This window comes from Syngnathus leptorhynchus, chromosome 10 (assembly GCF_054491065.1).
Source record: "Syngnathus leptorhynchus isolate UIUO chromosome 10, UIUO_Slep, whole genome shotgun sequence".
Lineage (NCBI taxonomy): Eukaryota > Metazoa > Chordata > Actinopteri > Syngnathiformes > Syngnathidae > Syngnathus > Syngnathus leptorhynchus.
Window position 1 is genome coordinate 2278342 of NC_141204.1, and position 19234 is coordinate 2297575.

General features: G+C 43.4%; 1 protein-coding gene across 4 annotated transcripts in view; it reads right to left on the minus strand.

The window, feature by feature from the left end:
- grid1a (glutamate receptor, ionotropic, delta 1a) overlaps window positions 1-19234 on the minus strand; it is a 143607-nt gene that overhangs the window by 31397 nt on the left and 92976 nt on the right. For all 4 annotated transcript variants that reach the window (XM_085921827.1, XM_085921826.1, XM_085921825.1 and 1 more), the window contains one exon: window positions 13135-13340. In XM_085921827.1, coding sequence (XP_085777953.1) covers window positions 13135-13340 — 206 coding nt within the window. The remainder of the gene's footprint in view (window positions 1-13134; window positions 13341-19234) is intronic.

Consider the following 19234-nt stretch of genomic DNA (forward strand, 5'->3'; position numbering starts at 1 on the left):
AAGTAAAGGGCGGCAGACGATCAACTTCCTGACACATCTTTTTCAATTTCCTCATTTGCCGTTTTAGCGCAGTGCCATTGTGATTACCGACAATCGTTTGAAGGAGCACAAAAAGGTTGCGAGATGACATTACAACACTTTGTAGATGTGCGGAGAAGGCTGTCATGTTCCACATCAAATAACCTGCATTTATTCGAAAAAAAAAAAAGGTTGGCTTTGAGACAGCTGAGCTTGAGGGAAATACAATATATATAAATGCTGCAGGCGTCTTGTGATCTCAAAGGCGTTGAAAGGAAAAACCTGCCCGTTCTGGAAAATGCCACCTTGTAGCTCAGTAGCTGTAATCATAGTAAACAAGTTGTTTCACATTGCAAAAACGTTTGTAATTTATTGTGGAAAATGTCGCGGGCAGAGGGGATGATTAGCTCTGTGCATTAAGGACAGCAGTTCCAGGTTGGTGACATTCCAGACGTAACCTTGGAACAAGAGCACGGAGAATCGACCATTCCGCTAATGGAAGGGTTATTAAGCCTCAGGGGTAATTTTCCATGGAACTGTACCATCGCTTGCGGGGCGAAAGGTGGCAATCAGCTACGTGGTCTTAATGTTTTTGTTGTACTTTGAAAACTTAAAACCATTTGTAAGATCTTATGGCACAGAGTCCTTCAAACGTGTCGGGGGTGATTGCAAAAAAGGCCAAGGTGAATCGATAGGCAGGAAAAAAAAATATACTCCATCTTCACCGTCCAGAATATTAGGTACACCCTCATCTCACGTGAGCCAATATTGAGAAAAATGTTGCCGTAGTACACGACCTTGTCTATCCTCCATCTTGATGAAAAGTTCATCAATGCAGCCTGGGTTCCTCCCAAAGCGACATCAATTCTTTTCAATCTCCATTGGCGAGTTTTTGAGATGGGACCCAATTTGAATATGAGCCGCATTCAGATCACGATCAAAGGTTAATCGATTCGCCCTTGGGTCAAACCGCAGCAACACACCGTATCAAAACCCCACACTTACTATAAATTTATTCATTACGCTTTGAGGATGTCACGAAAAATGATCCATATCACGATCACAAGTTAATCAATTCGTCCTTTGGTGGTATCAAAGCTTCACGCCATGAGCGATATCCCTTCTACTTTATTCTGGGGCCAACTGATCTGAAAGTTTTTTTTCAGGCCGATGCTGATTTCGATATATCGGCAGAATAAAAGGGATGATAACCGATTAAAACCAACAGGAGAGTGATGGTGGTGTGGAGGGGGCAGATGAGCGTGGATGTCACCCGACACACACACACACGCACACGCACACGCACACACACACACACACACACACACACACACACACACACACACACACACACACACACACACACACACACACACACACACACACACAAGACATGTTTTCACAGCAGACCAGGAGAGGTGCCAGCATGTGGAGTGGGAGTGTAAAGCCTTTGACGCGCGGTCCAAACAGCTCGGATAAACACGCCGTCTGCAGGGAAGGTGACAAAGAACAGCACTGGCTTCCATTGGCCCGTACGCAATGTGCCGATAAGTGGCACGTATGATGCTTCTTGAACCTCAGCATCAGCCAGATGCGACGTGGCAATAAACAACCGTGCACTTTTTTGCCGACAATAAATTAGTCAAATAAATAAAGCACTCGTGTTTTCTTGGCAGACCATTTGGGGCTGGCATCAAACATGCTAAGACGTTTTCACACAATGCTGATTTATGCCTTTGCGGACGAGAAGGAGGGAGGGAATCTAATTTGCCAGCGTGCTCTGCTTGCAAGTAACGCTTAGACTTGGTTTTTTTTTTTCTTATATAGCCGGTGCCCACTTTTCAATACACCTGAGGAGCACTAAAAATGTAATCTGTCTCTTTAGGATCAATACGGCCGAGTGAACAGCGGCACTTTGGCACACGCCGCTCGCTAGTTAATAGGCCACAACGGTTTTGCGAAGGAGACAGACGATTCCATAACCTCGTACTCACAGCGGCCGGCGCTGGACTACACTCTTCAAATCAAGTCCAAATCAAAATGGAGAGCGGGAGAGTGTGTAAAAGCAAAATTTTTGTGCGGCTTAACACAAGCCTAATACGCCGCTAATCTCCAGCAAAGGACCGTCCGCGCATTTAGAACTGCGGGAATAAAAAGATAAGCTGGGCCAGGCAAGGGGGAGGAGATGCGTTCCCGAGAGCGAAGATGGCGGCGGCGTGATCAAAGCCTATATTTTGAAATCACTTACTTCTCCATTAGTTTGATTAATGAGACCAGTCTCCCAGTCAGACGCAGGCAAAGGCCTTGAAAGATGATGCAATTACTGCTTTTTGAATAGCAGACTGAAAAGGCCTGTTTTCAAAAAAAAAAGGAGGTTCTACCGGGGGATTCTGCGGGGCGACCCGGACAGCTGACGACGGCGTCGTCATCCATCCGACCCCCCCCCTCCGATCACGGCAGCACCACCTACCGCTAGGCAGCCCACTGTAATCCTTCTCCTCCGACACCCTCCTCAAGGAATCCCATCAAGCTTGGCGGCATGCTTGAATGGAAGCACATCATCCTGTGATGAATTTTCATCCACACGCTTTGACTTTCCTCTCAGAGCTTCCTTATGTGCTCTCACCGAGTGATTTACTAAGTACACCGCTACACACTAATGATATCGTAACAGTGCTAGTTTTGCCTTAATTGGCATTGTCAACGAGGAATTAATTTATTACGGTAGCTCCAAAACAATATTTTCACCCCCTTTGGAAAAGAACAACTTAATCCAATTTAAAATAGTTCATTGGGCTAAGATGGGCTTTGTTCAAAATACACAAAGGATAAAGAATTACAGCAAACTCATCATCCGCTTGTCACGCTCTGGACAAAAATGACTCAAGTTTTCGAGTGGGCGGGGGAAATATGCAAATGAGCCAGTGCTCACCCCGCCCTCTGTTCTTCACAGCCAATCAGCTTCCGGAACGAGTCTGAGATGAAGGTATCGATGGTGTTTTTGCTCAATGTGGGGGTGCGGAAATGAAATGGTGATAATATTCATGACTCATTCCCATAATTTGTCAGAACTATGCAGATAACAAAAGATATGCATCCTTTTTAATCGACTAATGCGTGCACTTGAATCCAAGAGACCCAACAATGCATATGCAAGCGATTCAAAAGTCAACATTCTTGATGAATCACCTCCAAGTTTTTGTACAACTTCAGTTTGCTTGGCTTTGGACCAAATCTTGTCCAGTTGATAATCAGTGCGGCTTTAGCTGAATTGCACTTCATCCTACTGGGAGCAGGTTGTAACATTGCAGTTCCTATCGTAGTCGTGCAGTTTTACACCACTTCAGATCAGACCTTTCGCCTGGACAGGACTCCAAATGAACTTTCCCGGCAATAGGAGGCAGGCCATAATAACCGGCACTCTGCTATTATGAGCTTCTGCAGAAGTGGCAAGAGACCACAGGGGACTCCAGCACTCTATAATCTCTTAGATTGAAGTTTACTGATGGCCGCACTGCACACCGTCGAGAAAATGAATAGAAAAGACAACCGAGTCAGTTGAAGGAGTAGAATGCTGATTTGGTTTGTGTTGAAGGTCTTATGTGTCAAAAATCTCCACAAAAGCAACAAGAAATGTGTTTGGGAAACCAAAAGGGCAGCAAAACATTTCACTCTCGTTGGCCCGTACTTGAAATGCCAAACAATGTTTGTGTTTTTTTGTTTGTTTTTAACTCGGAGGCTTTTGTAGCTGTGATTACAGCACACGCTCTGTCGGGGGCTGTCCAAATTTCGACTGTACTGAGGCACTGAATGTCTCTTTTACGACCGGCGTGGCAGCTGGCAGGCCTTTCAACTCTATCTTTTTATCATCTGCTTGGCCTGAGTTGGACGTCAAAGCACACGGATCTCAAATGTCTCGCTATTGTTGGCTCACATGCATCGAGTCCTACTACTGTACATTTGTATCTTTTAGCATCCAATGGATTGCCACTAGGACATTTTGGACACAGTCTAAGTAGGTTGGTCACACGGTTGCAAGAGAGTCCACATTGTAAAATATTTCAAATATTTTTGGTACTAATTGGGTCATTATGTTTTACATTGAGGCAGAATATCAGGAAATTGAGTGTGTACCCTTGCTGCTTCTGTACCCTTAAAACATGCTTGCCGGGCTAAATAAACACTTCAAATTGTATGTCGAGGTGAAATTGTGTGCGAGTGCTTTTGTAAAGTGGGATGCGGCCCATCGCTCAAGGCCATCCCGTACACAATGTTCTGCGAAGGGTAAACAAACATTTATATGTCATGATCATGAATCTTCTGAACAGTGCCTGCGCTGTTGATTCTGAAAAGCTTATGTTGTACAGGCAGCAAAGTGCCCTAGCCAACCTTTCCCGTCTCTGTGAGCGTTTTAGCAATTAGCATTTAGCATTTGTCATGAGGAAGATCATTATGTCATCCTCACAGACAAGATGTTCTGGGTTCAAAGCTTGTCACAAGCCTTTCCGTGTGTAATTTTGCATCTTCTCTTCATATTATATTTTTGAGTGACGGCTGGCTGACTCCAAAGTGTCACAAAAAAATAATTTTCCTGTTAGCGGCTATTAGGCAGAAGTCTCCGATGCAAGTTGGTGTTGGTGTAATTGCCCGGCAGAAAATGATGAGAAAGCACGTCCGACTGAGCTCGTTAACAAATTAGCATTTACGCTGATTCTCACCGAGAGTGCTCTTTGGGGGTTTACCGTAAAAAGGAAGTGAGAGATTTTCTTTTTAACGCCGCACACGCAAAATAAAGCCATTAATGGTGTTCCAAAGGCACCATTCGCAGCCCCTCAGTGTTTTCCGGCGTTTTCCTCTCAAAACGACACTTTTCTGTGCTAAATTGTCGTTAGCGGATGAATAGTCTAACGGAATAATTTGGGACAAACTCCACTGTGACTACAGCGAAGTAAGCGTCTCTGCTCCCCCTCCCTAACGAAAGGATAAAGCGAGGATTTGTGCCCTTTGGCAGAACATGGGGGAGTGTTTTTTTTTTTGCGCACATGAATCACCGTTGAAACCGAGCCATTAAAGGGCATTTAGCTTGAAGCTAAATAAGAGCAGTGACACTAAATAAGACAAGCGCTGGCGTGATAATGATGGCTCGGTTTGAGAAGGAGCTCAAAATCAAAATGGACGAGAAGCTTTCTGTGAGTCCAGTCAACGTGATCCATAGAAAATATACGTTTCAAAGGTCTTTGCATGAAGCAATGGACAAGACAATTTTATGAATATGGATGCGCACATGGCAAATAATTAATGGCACTGGCATACTAACAAAAGGGGGAAAACATCATACCTGCAACATTTATATGCTCCCCACTGAGGCTGCGCTGCATTTTAATTGAACATTTTATCAACAGTGTTCTTTTGCATTGCCGTTTCGGCAACATTAGAAAAAAAAAAAACACTTTAGTATTTGTTTTCCAAGTGGCTGGCTTTGCAATTACCCCTCGTAACTCTCTTTATATTTTTCACCGGCATGGGAGAAGAGGGGAAACGCATTCAGGGACTGCATTGTGGCTTTGGTATAATTGCATGTCATGTGATGCTGCAGGGAGACAAATATGCGCTGCGCTGGAGCTGTAAAATCTTGCGAAAGGGACGCTTTGAGGATATTCAAATTTTACAAGCACCAACACAGAGGAGAAAAAAACGGCTAGTCAATGGACAAGAAAAAAAAGAAAAAGAAAAGAAAGAATAACAAATCTACAAAGTGTATAACCAAAGAACAAGTACTAAGGTAAAATGCTTACATCCACAGAGGACAAACAATATTGTGTAAGTGAGCACTTACTTATCGGTCTGGGAGGGGGGGAATGGTACAGAACAGTCCTAATCAACATAGTTCAACTCCAATCTTATAGGTGGCAGTAGTGGGCATTCAGAGCCGACTGACAATTAAGTCTAGAGTGCCTGTGGAATTGTAGAGGTTGATGGGCTCCAGCTCACTAACAACATCACGGTTGCATAAATCAAAAATGCTTAAGGGCTTCACTCAGAGCTGAGTATCGTTATTATCAAAACCATCAATCTGATCATCATACACTGTCCAAAATTGGAGAGAACAGACTGCTTAATAAGCCGCATGAATGAAATGAGCTCTTGTACTTTGGATAGGAAACACTGCAAAATAAAACAAAAAACAGTGACCTCTGTGTTATGAGCCTAATGAGAGTGTCTCTACCGGTGTGCTGCTGCTGCTGCTCCCAATTCTCATCTTGTTATTCCTCTAACGTCGCTAATGTGAACACAAAACACTGTCACCACAGCGTTAAACCACAAGCGCGACTTACAGAAAAGGCAAATTATTTATGAAAAGCTCTTTAACTTCAAGGCCGTTACTCACTGTAGCGAAGGCAAGCGGCATCCATCAAGTTAAAAGGCTTGCCCACTTTTAATAGCAGTCTTTGGGTACAAAAGTGTCTCTTGATTATTGCGCCCTCCCGCAGACTGCGAAAAGACATTTGCTTGTACTTAGATGTCGGCCATTAGATTCGATGTAGCAAGGCTTACCTTGGATTGATTCATCATACAAAGCAATTACAATGTTCTCAGATTCTCCACGCTCTGCGAGAATAGCACTCTTGGTGGCACACGCTGGATGAATGGAGTTGAAATGAGAAAATAAAAGCCATCAGGAAAAGTAAAATGTGCTTCAAAAGTCCAACTAAAATTCATCGAAAGGTACTGGACGGTGGGTCGGCGTCTTTTGGGGCTGTGCGGTGCTATTTTGTTATTATTTTTGCAGTTGGGCCGGTTGAAATCAAAATATCAGGGCTGATTCTTTTATGCCAGTCCAGAAGTGTGAAAACTTTTGTACTCATGGGCCTCATTTCATTTTTACAACAGACAGCTGCGCCAGGTCATTTGTAGATGAGATATATTTTTGTATATATTTTTTTTGTAGTTATACTTTTCCAAGATAAGTCAGACCACTATGAAATTAAAGTCATCATTGAGAGAGTGAGATATTCAAATTTGTTTCTTTTTTTTGTCGGGCACCTCTTTTGTCCTCTGAGCCCAGTTTGAGAACCACTCTACTAAGCGATGGCGCTGTTTTTTTGTTTGTTTCATGCTACTAAAAGCTGCTGTTCAGAGAGCACTCATTTATGATGTCACCATGTACTCTTGTATGTTTCAAAAGCTTCGAGACGCACCGACGCAAGCTAACCAACGCGGGGGGAATATCACAGAGAGGCGAAAGAGAAACGGAGACAATGACAAAAGCGGGCCGAGGTTAACGAAGAGTAAAGACAAGGGCAGGAAGATAGTGGAGAGAAAGAGGGAGCCATTAGGACGCCGGGAAAAAAAAACAGAGGAAATGTCCTGTAAAGAGGACAGAAGGGGAAAGAGAAACAATGAGGGTGGGGGGGGGAGCAAAGAGGATGAGAAGTAGGACAATGATAGATCATCTTCTGGCAGCCTCAATTTGTCATGCTGTTATTGGGAGGGAAATGGAATTGGGGTGCGGCGGGGAGAGCGCCGGGGTCCAGAGGTGGCGGCGTCAAGGCAGGAGGGAGCAACGGGAGCCAGACGCTCGGACAGATAAACTCGACACACCTCTCCACCTTTTGGCCCCGCCGCGACGGTCTGATGAAGTCCCGCCAACGGTGGGCCGCCGTATTTACAAGGCCGGCTCGGAGGGTTACTTTAAAAACGGTGTCCCGTAGTTTAATCGATATGATGTATCATTTTAGAGTTTTGGACTTCTCCAACCAGCTCCGATTTCCAACAAACTGGCTTCATTTTAAATCGTAGTAGCTTACAATTTAATAATATGACCTCTGATACGGTGTCAAAACGACAAACTATTTGCATTGGCCTTATGTCTTCTCCGCCAATTAGGTGAGGCGGACGCGGCGACTTTGAGCATTTAATTAATGACTTCACAAGCTCCCGTCAAGAAGATGCAACAGGAGAAGCGCACTGTGTGGGCGCCTCTACACAAACAGCTGCCCAGCCGAGATAAAAAATAAAGGCCAAGTCTGGTCAGAAGAGAAACACACGAGCAGTCGCCTTGCAAGTAGAAAAAAACTAATTTGTCTTCCTGTTTTGCAGTCCAGTTAATTGTGTAATTGGTCCACTTTTAACAGCAAAACATTTTACGCTGGATGGCTTTATGAAGCCACCGTAGTTGATTAAGTCACATTCACGGTGGACAAAATGATTTATCTTGGTCTCATTTGTTTGATACCGCAGAAAAACTGGTTTTTTTTTGGTTGCTATCTTTTGTGCAATAATATTAAACGTATTCACGATTTCTTGATAATATTGAGTCCATTTTAATGGGTAACTCAAACTAAAATATGCAATCCATATTCAGATTCAATCTGAAATAAGATGGAGGATGGTAAGCGTGTGTTGCCAAGTGACTGCGGCGTCTCTGCCAGGTTCATGAGTCACGCCGCCTTCGTCCTGCTTGGTCGCAGCTAAGATGGCAAGAAGACAAGTAGCTCAGGTGCCAACGAACCTGTGAAGCACACCGGGCTATTTTCGGCTTGCAAAAAAAAAGCGCGGCGTCAGATAAAAGCCGAGGACGTTTGGTGTTTTTCGACGCCACGGGATTGACAGAAAATTCTAACGTCTTCAAGAAAGCAGGAAATGAAGCCGGTCTGGGCTTGAAGTATTAGCTGTAGCTGCAGGAAAAAAAAAAAAAAAAAAAAGCTTGCACGATCTCCGCCGTGCTTTGATAACATCTCGGTGCATCAGATAGTAAGGAGTAATAATAAGTGCATTGAGGCACGACACGAGACAAATCAGACTCTTTTGTCCCGGGAGTGTGTGGCTCAGGTCGTGTCGCAAAGTGAACTGGCTCACACTGTCCATTTTTCCACATTAGCGCTTTTCACCTGCTCAGTGACTAAAAGGTAGCTGCTGTTGAAAGCAGCGGATGTCACCTATTGTGTAACTGACGAGTGTCGCTATTTTCTTTGTTGTGACGCTATTTGCTTCGTGTGTGTGCGTGCGTAGCGTTCTTTTATGAACTGTCGGTCAGGGGCAGCAAATTCCCCAAACACGAGAAAGCCATTATGCATGTCCGTCTTGTTTGCCGAATAATAATACACGCTGCTCTTTCAAGATACATCTGCGAGCGGCCGTGACACTGACAAGAAAGACTGCTTGGAATCTAAACAGAAATCGGAGAAAACAGATTAAATTCAAGGCCCAAGGCTGTTGAGGTTTTAAGGCATAAGCTGAGACTCAAGGTGGATTTGAAATTCAGTCGCGGCTTCTAAAAATTTCCGTCCTTTGCTAGGCTATACATCACCCGCGCGCTAGCTAGCTTACTTAACCTCACGTGACTCTTCTTACATTACACGCGCATATAGGACGGACTTATTGGACACAAGCTGAATTTATTTTAATGTGCGGGGGCAAGTAGATAAACGCCTTTGTACTGTAGAGCCTGCTAAAAAGGAGTTTACAATCAGTACAGTCTAATATTTTCTTAGTGATTGCATGTCTCAATCCCTTTAAGAGAAATACGGCTGGGACGATGGCGGGCCCAGTTGGCCAAGATGGGCCATAAAGTCACATATTGAGAAACGAGCGGCAGTCGCGGTGCTCAATAAAAAGGTCGACGTAAAACAGCAGCAGCCTGCTGGCGGACGGCCGGAAGCTGGTCGTCCAACCGGACACAACATTAGGTACACCTGTAAGGTCGTCCGATATAAAAGTAGGTTTTACTCATGTGCTTAAATATTTGATATGATAGTAAACGCCGGAAGGTTCTGTATTCCCTCCGTATGAGGCGTGGATTTTTATTTGAATGACATTTAAAATGCGCAAAGATGACACACAACAATGCATGTGGCCTTTTTCAGATTTTCACGCCGGCTTTTATTGCCGACACTGAGAAAACAGAGCTTGTAACTGTCACGGTATACACATAATTAACTTTGAAACTATTGAGTGTAAAAGTATCATTTGGATTTCTTAAGGCAGCTTTCACACCTCTGGCGAGGTGATGGGGGCGAGAGCCGTCAAATATCCTTAATTGGATCTTTTCACAATGACACAAGTTGAGTATTTTACGCTCAAATTATGCTTAGCCTTTTCATCTTTCAGCACAAACTTGCATATATAATAATCAATTAAAAAATGGTACTTAACGAACAACATAAACAAATACAACCTTAAAATGTATTTTTTTATATTTGTACAACGAACCTCTCCATCGCGGCTTTTGGATTTGGGCGTGATTATTAATTCATTTGTAGGATGATCAATCTGTTTAGTTTTGGGTTTGTACAACTTTTTTGTTTTTATCCATTGCTTTTGCTCTCGCTTAAAATATGCTCACATTTTTATTAAGTGTGATTAAAGACCTTAAATTTACATAAGTGCTACAAATGCTATAAAAATATGCATAGGGAATATTTAAATAGGGCATTTGAATATCAAGGGTTTCACAGTATATTTGAATCCACAAGGGTTCAACAAAAACAATCTTTTTTTTTTTTCCCAACCTGTAACAGCTATAAATAGCTGCAAGGAGCTCACTTGCATGCTAAACGGGGAGTGACTTTGGTATCTCATAAAACCTGTCATGGTTTTTTTTCTCACCTACAGTAAGTGATAAGTGGTTTTACAAACGCCGGCTAATACCAGCCAAGGACACGGAAACATGGTCGGAGAGCTTTAAAATGCCACTTTGCCACCCCCGGGAGAGGCTGGCGTGACTCGGCAGAGAGGTCGCCTCGCATGAGGGGTGCGCAGAGGCGTCAGGTGTCAAGGAGCCAGGCCAGACTGAGCTGACACCAGATGCCACACCCCCTCATGGGCGATGTGAGAGGAAAGGCGATGTGGCAAGTGTCTGGCTGGCTGGCTGGCTGGCTGGCTACAACACACACACACGGGGCGAGGCGTCTGCGCATCCAAACACGAGAGACGACATGAGCGTTATGAGGACAAAAGGGCGAGGAAGGAGAGACATGGAAGAATGATGTCATGCTAATCAGGGTTCAAATTGTAAAGGTCTAACCAAAAGTCTGCTCAGGGAAAAACATGACTTTCTTAAGCTTGATGCATTGTGGGACACAGACGAGTCACCTTGACGAGGATTAGGCGTGTATAAGCAATGAATGGAAATTGAAGAGAGTCAAACAAGAGCTCATCGCTACCTAACAACTGTGAAAAAGGAGGGTCTGCTGAAATACAATATTCTGCTTTAGTCAAATTTAGTGTGTTGCCACCTAGTGGTTAATCGTGGTATTAGCCCCCCCCCCCCAGAAAAGAAAAACGGGGGTTGCAACCAAATACTGTGATGACATGTCATTTGATAGACAGGCAAACGCAACTGTTTTTATCAGTCATTTCAAAAAGTCACTTTTGCCTAATATGTCCCCTTTAAAGTTGTCATCTGTAATTAATTTCAGATAAACAGCTCTCAGCAACTTCCTCTGCCCAAGGCATCAACATCATTGGCATTTCTCATTGAAATATTCGCACATGCAATCGCCTTGCCGACTGGTCTCAGGTGATCTCTCTGACAACAGGTATTAATGAAGCTCAGATGGATTATCAAAGCTGCCGGCACGTCCCACCATTCAACTTATTCACAGAGGCGTCCGGGAGCCGGCGCCTGAACGTGACGCGGGGGCTTATTACCAGAGACGCATCGCATGAATTCTAAGTGGGAAGATAAAGAGTGTAAAGGGGAAGATTAAGCACAACTTTGGGCAAGAAAGAAAAGAACCAGGGGGCGGGGGGGGAGCTCGAGGGCTCCGAGTCAAAAACGAAGTAGTGCAAGCAAAACCCAAAGACGGGACATTCATAAAAGGACGTGTGCTCACACACTGAGTGATGTCTTTGTAAGTGTTTGGCTTCCATATTCATGATGCCGGATTGACGAGTCAGCATTTTGGACACACTAATAGACAGGACCTAAAACTACAAACGTGGCTGACTTTGGCATTTGTTGCCAAAAATCCACATTTACAATTGGATTATTTTTTTGTGCAAACACCCTTGTGTGATATTTTCTTGGATAGGGATGAGATGAATTCAATCAAAATGTCACATTGGCAGGAGACGCGCATCTCGTACGCTTATGACGCACGTATGCTAATACGGCTGTTTGGGTTCCGACATAAGTCGAGGACACATATTGGATGCTGTCTTGCAATATCGCCGCACCTCTGACAGATTTTGTCAGATGGAATCTGAGCGGGGCACCTGAGATGAAAATATAAAATAAATGAGTTTCAAATGCAATAAAAAAAAAAAAAGAAACGCGGACAGATGTCCACACACGTCTGTGTGCGTGTGTGTGTGTGTGTGTGTGTGTGTGTGTGTGTGTGGTCGCAGTCCCCTTCTGCAGCTGCAAATTGAGCAGGTAGCGCTACATTGAGGGAATACATGAGTACCTTGACTTATGCGTTTAATTCGTACGGCAACCAAGCGAGGAACTCCAATTACCTGTGTATCAAATCGGTTTTCCACACTGAAATAATTTGAAATTTCATTATTTCGTTCCAGCTCACCAAACTCCCCGGTATTTGTTGTTTGTTTGTTTACACAGCGCACAAAGCTAGCACAGTGATTACAAACCAACCAAGTAGGGACATTGTATCCTTATTTGCCAGTAACAAAAGTTCAGGTTTTGGATTGAAAAGCATTCCCGACTAATATTTTCCTCCAGGGGCCTAAAATGGATTTTATGCTAATTCCCTCAAGCCTGACAACTTCCAAACGGTGCCAGTCAACAGCCTGCGCAGCAGACACTTTGGAATGCAAACGTATGCAAGGAGCAGCCAAAGACAAATGAATCGAAAAGAGAAAGTCGCTGGCTTAATGAAGCTCGACTTTGCGGGTAGTTACGCTCGTCTCGCCGGTGCGAAACCAGAGAGCGACAGTTGGGCTCGGAGTTTCGGGGATTTGCATCTGGAGTGGATATGCAATAGTCAACTCTATTATTTGTATTAAAAAAAAAAGAAGAAACTTTTAAAGATGAAAATACTGCTAAGAATCGTTAGCTCGTCGCTAGCTAGCCGATAAAATACATGCTCGATATGATTTAAGTCGTGAAATTGACACGCCTCTTATTTTCTGAAAATAGAATTTTCATCCTACCTGGTGGATGAACACCTGGGCTCCTCGAGGGCTCATGAGCAGCACGGCCCGCCGCAGAGTGTCCCGGTAGCGGTTGAGTTCCTCGGTGCGCAGCGTGCTGAAGAGGTCATTGAAGACCCGGCTGACGTTGCGGTCCACCCTCTGCAGGGACACGTCCAGACCCAGTCGAGAGGCCTGGTCCATGAAGGTCTGTAAGCCGCGGATATCTGACGGAGAGGGAAGACATTTTTTTTTTTTGATGGTCCACCCGATTTACCCGACGTCAGCACTGCGCTGACTTTGCAGTTATGAGAACTTGCAGAATAGCGAGCATAGTAAACATTTAATGTGACCCATAAGCCTGCGTCTACATTTTTACAAGGTTCCTCCATCCATCTCGCCAAGTCTTGCTACTTTTACTCATTAAATGTCATTTATTCTCATTTTCAAAAGCGAATCAATAGCATAGTAGAGAAAGCATATTTGTGATTTCAAAGGTCGGCAGATAAATCCTCGCCGCCGCTCTCGGTGGAGACGGCGTCCCGGCGGTGATGCGTTGAAAATTTTGGCGAGAAATGTCATTTTCAACGGCTTCTCTTTGATGTCATTTTTTTTTTCCCCCCATTATAGTTCACTGTGCCTCTTCAAACATGAGAAGATGAAGCTTTAAAGCAAACAAAATGAAAATGAAATGTAAGCTGTGCATAATGAATCACGCCATTGGACATGTTTGCACACTCCAGCGTATTTTGAGGAGTGGCTCAAAGGCTCCCGGGCACTTTCACTTATTTCACTCTCCAAAACCAAAATGTGACAGCATACAACAAGTGTCCTTGTCTTTGTGTTTCCTCCAATTAGCGGCAGATGAGACTTCAGATCCTTGCAGTGATCATCAAGTCCTCCAAGGACTAAACTGCATTAATAATTGATTTTTGTTCAATTAAATTAGACTTCATTACACTCTTTATAATCCTTGCTGTGTAAACTTGTTGAGAAGAAATATGATGCGATCTGTTAGGAGCATTTATGGGCTAAAAGAGACTCATTATTGACGATTTAATATGGATCTTAATCAAGGGTTCATGCCATGCTCTAAAAAAGAATTAAGACACACTTAATATCCGTTATATAATTACATATATTATACGTATATAAATATGTATGTATATACTTTTTTTAAAATAAATGTATGCATGCAATGGATTTCCAGAAGCTGTGCCAAGTCCTGCCTCGCAGCGTTTCAGTGATGGCAGCATTCAACAGGCAAAGAGCGCCGCTGCTGGAATGCCCACACAAATATGATCACGGAAAAATCAATAACATCATTAAACAGCTGGAATGCGCCAGCGCTAATTGAGTTGATGTTTAGCCGCTCAGAGCGAGGTACGCAAATGATCTTCAAATGACTTTTTTGACCCGGTGCCGAAGACACATAATGGCGCCTGCACCGGAGGCCAAACTCAAACAAAGCGCAGCGTCTTTGCAGTTAGGCGGCGACGTTTCCTTTCGTTGTATTGCAAATGATATTCCAGGCGGCGTAAATAATAACGGCCGTCGCTGGTTAAAACGGTTCAATGTGCGGAACAAAATACTAAATTAAATCATTTGTCAACGCGGAAGCAGTGCCGGGCTCTCGAAATTGAAGTGGCCACACTTGACGGCGCCACTTTAAATTGAACAGACATTAACTTGGACTTTTTTTTTTTTTTTGGATGGAGCACAAATATGATTTGTAATCGATATGCAATTCCATCTCTCTCTGACAAGGTGACATAAATGAATAGATTTTGGTGGCAAAACGATTTATCAAGGGAATGCAAAGTGATAAGCACAACGAGGTTCCCGTTTTCAGTTAAAAGTCAAAATGCTCGCACGGCGTCACGTTAAATGCGACGTGACGGATTAGCGCTCCGCCGACATTGTTTTTCTCAATGGGGATATTTTACAAGTGCTCCTTCAGAGTTATTACCTCCCCCAAGCACAAAAGCAGGGAGTGACTGCTTTTATGAGTGCACGTATTTAGTTTACAGTATTTCAGTCTCCATAAACGTGGTAGTTAGTGTATAAATAGGCCATGAAGGCAAGCAAAAATGGTGGAGTCCATTTTTTTTTTTCTTCAATCAAATTTCCAAGAAATACTGCTTGCGTTTCAATTGATGTGTGTTTGTGACATCTGGTGACCCAGCTGCCATGTTTCAAGCCTCTCTTGACACATTCAACAGCAAGAGCAGAGCTAATTTACTCATGTGGACATTTTCCAGCCCACATGTGGACGGACGTGAGCTTGAATAGGTCAAACGAACAGCAATGTTGTGGATGCCAGTATTCTATTTTGGACTTTTTATGACTCTGATTGTCTTCTTGATTCTGTGTATAAATCTGGATTAATAATTGATCTGGATAAATAAATGAATTTCCTCCCGGGATCAATAAAGTATCTCTCTGTCGGTCTCGCTCTCTCTGATCATGTGACCTCACTGTAAAATAAAAACCTCATCTTGTATTTCTTTTTCCAACAGCCAAAGTGAAGGATCGATTCCACAGTTTGGATTGGTGTCTCTAAGCCTGTCCTGTGATTGACTGGCAACAAATCCAAATTGTAGTCAGGCATGAAATTATTCTCCATCCAGAGTTTATGCAACATTCGAGTCAGGTCAATCTGAGCTGTCGAGCATGTTGGTCCTGGGTCAGGAGGTTAAACGGTTAGCAAAGCAAACTGTTCTATTTTCTCCTAAAACTCTTGCAGATCAAGTCCTCAGAGGACTGCGCTTTTTTTTTTTTTTCCTCCCTTGGAAGCAGCTTTGCCGATCTGGACATCTTAACTGAGCCAGTGAAGCGGATATCGTCGTAATCCAGTCAAGGCAAGAGCACGGCAGGTGACGCGCCGTCGGACACCCAACTCTCTCATCTTTGGCTTTAAAAGGCAGATTTGGCTTTTTTTACGCTGAGATTTCTTTTTTTTTTTTTGTTACTGTTATCAGTGTGCAGTGGCGAGAAGAGCGTGAAGACTCCTTAACATGTTTCTCTGCGTTTTTCTGACTGGAGCCGAAGCGCTGGCGGGAGCTTCCCTTTCGGACCGCAGCGGCGCAAACGGCCCAAGCGGAGTATCGCGATGAAAGGGCTCAGAGGATTTTACCGAGCTGTCAGGCTGCGTCGCAATCCGAGCGGAAAAGCCGGAGACGTGGCCACGCTATAAGCCCGACGCCGAGATGAGCCTGTTTAAATGATCACTCACGGACACCCTTAGCGCAATAACGCTACTTTTGTCTTAAAACCCAATTTAGAATTTTGGTTTGGGTTCTCACCAGGCTACTACAAACTTTTTTTTTTCTTTCTTTCTAGAGGTGGATGATCTGATATGCTTGTAGACCAGCCTGTGTATAGCTCAAGAGTAATTGAGCTGGAGTGCACGAGCATGGCTGCACATTTGCCTGCTGAATTTTCTGCTAGACAGAAAGAGTCATTGTTCCATTCATCTTTTTTTTCTCCCCGCGTTTAATGAATATGCATTGCATACATTTTATACATCTTAAAGAATATTTTAAAATATTATGGAAGTGAATATGTAATATTTGAAGAAATGAATTACATCTTTCGTGTCACTGCAGATTCAAAATACCGAATCTACCAATTGATAAATAAAAAAATAAAAAAGAGAACAAATGTTTTTTTTCAAGCTTTGCAAAAAACTTTCAAATGCTGTTTGCCTATTGTGTTCTTCTTGGAAAACAAACAGATTAAAACTTCACTTCACTGGCAAAGGTAATGAATCAATACAACTATAATGATAATAATAAAAAAAAAACGATTTGTCTCATCTTTTTGGATTTAAGACGACAGTTGCTGTTATTATGTTTCCTTAACCATCCGCGGCAATCTTATTTACGTGAGAATAATTCTGACGAGAGATTCTCCGTTTGACACCAAAGAGGCAAAGGTCACTCGTACCTTCCCGTTGCGTCACAAAACGTTAGTCGGCAGATTTGTGGACCTCACGGCTCGACTGAGGGCTTAATTGAGACAGAGTCGAGCGCCTTGTTTTGTTTTCCGCGACACGTCACCCGCTGCGAGCATCGCCGCCATTCAGGCGCGCTGCGGGAGACTTCCATTGCAGTTTGCATGAATGCCTGCGCTCGACGAGAGCGAGCACCTCCCCCCTCGACGGCGCTTAATCAAGATTACGTCTAATCCCCGCCTAATTCTCTGCTGTGCTAACATGACTAAGCACTAAAGGAAGTGGAGTGGCAAGGAGAGCACCTAATCTGAAGGAAAACACTAACTCCTTCCTTAAGTGGGTAATCGGACAGAACGATTTATTTTCAGTCACTTCTGATTTAAATTGTCCGTGAATATGAGTGTAAATGGTGAGGGGCTGGCTACTACTCCAGGGTGTACTCCGCCTCGGCTCCAGTTCGACATTCCCCTTATTAGGACAAGCACTCGAGAAAATGAGTGGACTGATATTTTTCTTGATGGTTCTGGAAAGGTAGTTTATTTGAAGCCTTTGACAGTTCTTCAACAAATCAATAGTGCTGACTCGGGCTCTTTTTGATCAACAAACTACATGCAGGAATATATCATTAGATAGGGTTGTTTATTTCTTGGCAGAGGTTTGTCAGATGAGCTCATATTTGAGCAGGTTGGGGTGCCAACATTTGCTAATTAGTGGTGAAAATCAAACACTGAAAGACTTCCTGGGAATGTCCTTTTTACCTGACAGCCAAGTTTATTACTTTGGAGGAATTACCCAAAAATGATTACAAGTCATCCAGCGGGGAAGCAAATTTAGCAGCAATTTAGTAGAGTTATCTGATTGGAGGAATTGAATAAAAAATAGACAGACAGATGGACGATAGTTACAGTACATAATGTAGATCAGGGGTGTCAAACTCATTTTTTTCTCGGGCCGCATTGTAGTCGTAGCTTCTTTCGGAGGGCCATTACGACAGTCATCCCAAATAAATGTATGAGCACCTCATATTATATAAAGTAAAAGCTACAAAACAAACTGAGAAATACCTCGTTTTCAAATCAGATGAGTAAAAACTGGTCAAATATTTAATTTTTTTTTAATCAAAAGTGAAGACAATTTGCAATTCCAGTAATGACACACAAATTTGATGCATAATTTGTCTTCGCGGGCCACATAAAATGATGTGGTGGGCTGTATCTGGCCCCCGGGCCTTGAGTTTGACACCTGATGGTGAAAGGTGAATTCCAGTTGACGGCAATAGACGAGTCAAGCTTGTGACCCGATGATATATAACACGAGTTGCTATCAATTTTGGGTCGTCATTAAAAGAAGGGTACATTAACCTCTGCTTTAATTTTGTGTGCTTTCCTTGCATGAAGGTGTTAAGGTGGTGGGGGGGGAATAAATCCATTTAGCCTGCCTTGGTGCAGAGCTGATTTTCTCCCACTCCCACATTACCAAATTATGTATGAAAATTTACAATGACAAAGTGAACTAGAGGCAAAGCGGTGAAAGTGCTTTATGCGCCTTTTTTCCTCCTAACTGATATATTACGGGAGATTGGAATGAATGAGCTTTACAGATTCATTACATTGAGCATCATTCTGCTCCCACAGGCGGGCGGGCGAGCGAGCGAGCGGGCGGGCGGGCGGGCTCGCGACGCGCGCTAATAAAACAGCCCATCATCCAAGGCCCACGACTAAAAGCCTCAAACAAATATGATCATAATTGACCACACACATGAGAACAAGATAATAAGAATATCCTTATTATGCTCACAAGTAGGATAAAAGTACATATTTAATTGTATTTATTGAATTCCATGCAGCTCTCCATTTGCATTCATCCCTCTGTCACACAAATTGTGTTTGCTCATGAATAGCAAAAAGCGGCGCTTGTCATTCGGCATCCTCCAGGAAGGTGCTTGGGGTGGTCTGTTTGTCGCCGTGTTAATTCCAAGCGTCAGATAAAAACTAAATTGAAATAATCGATCCCATCTTTTTGCACTTAGTCACACTAGATGGAGACGCTCGGTGCGCAACGGGGGTTCTCTGGCGCTCGCTGATAAGCGCAAAACTTTCAGTTTTCACTCCAAGACACCTTTCGGAGAAAATTGCATCATAGCAGACGACTGACTGAATCCACTGA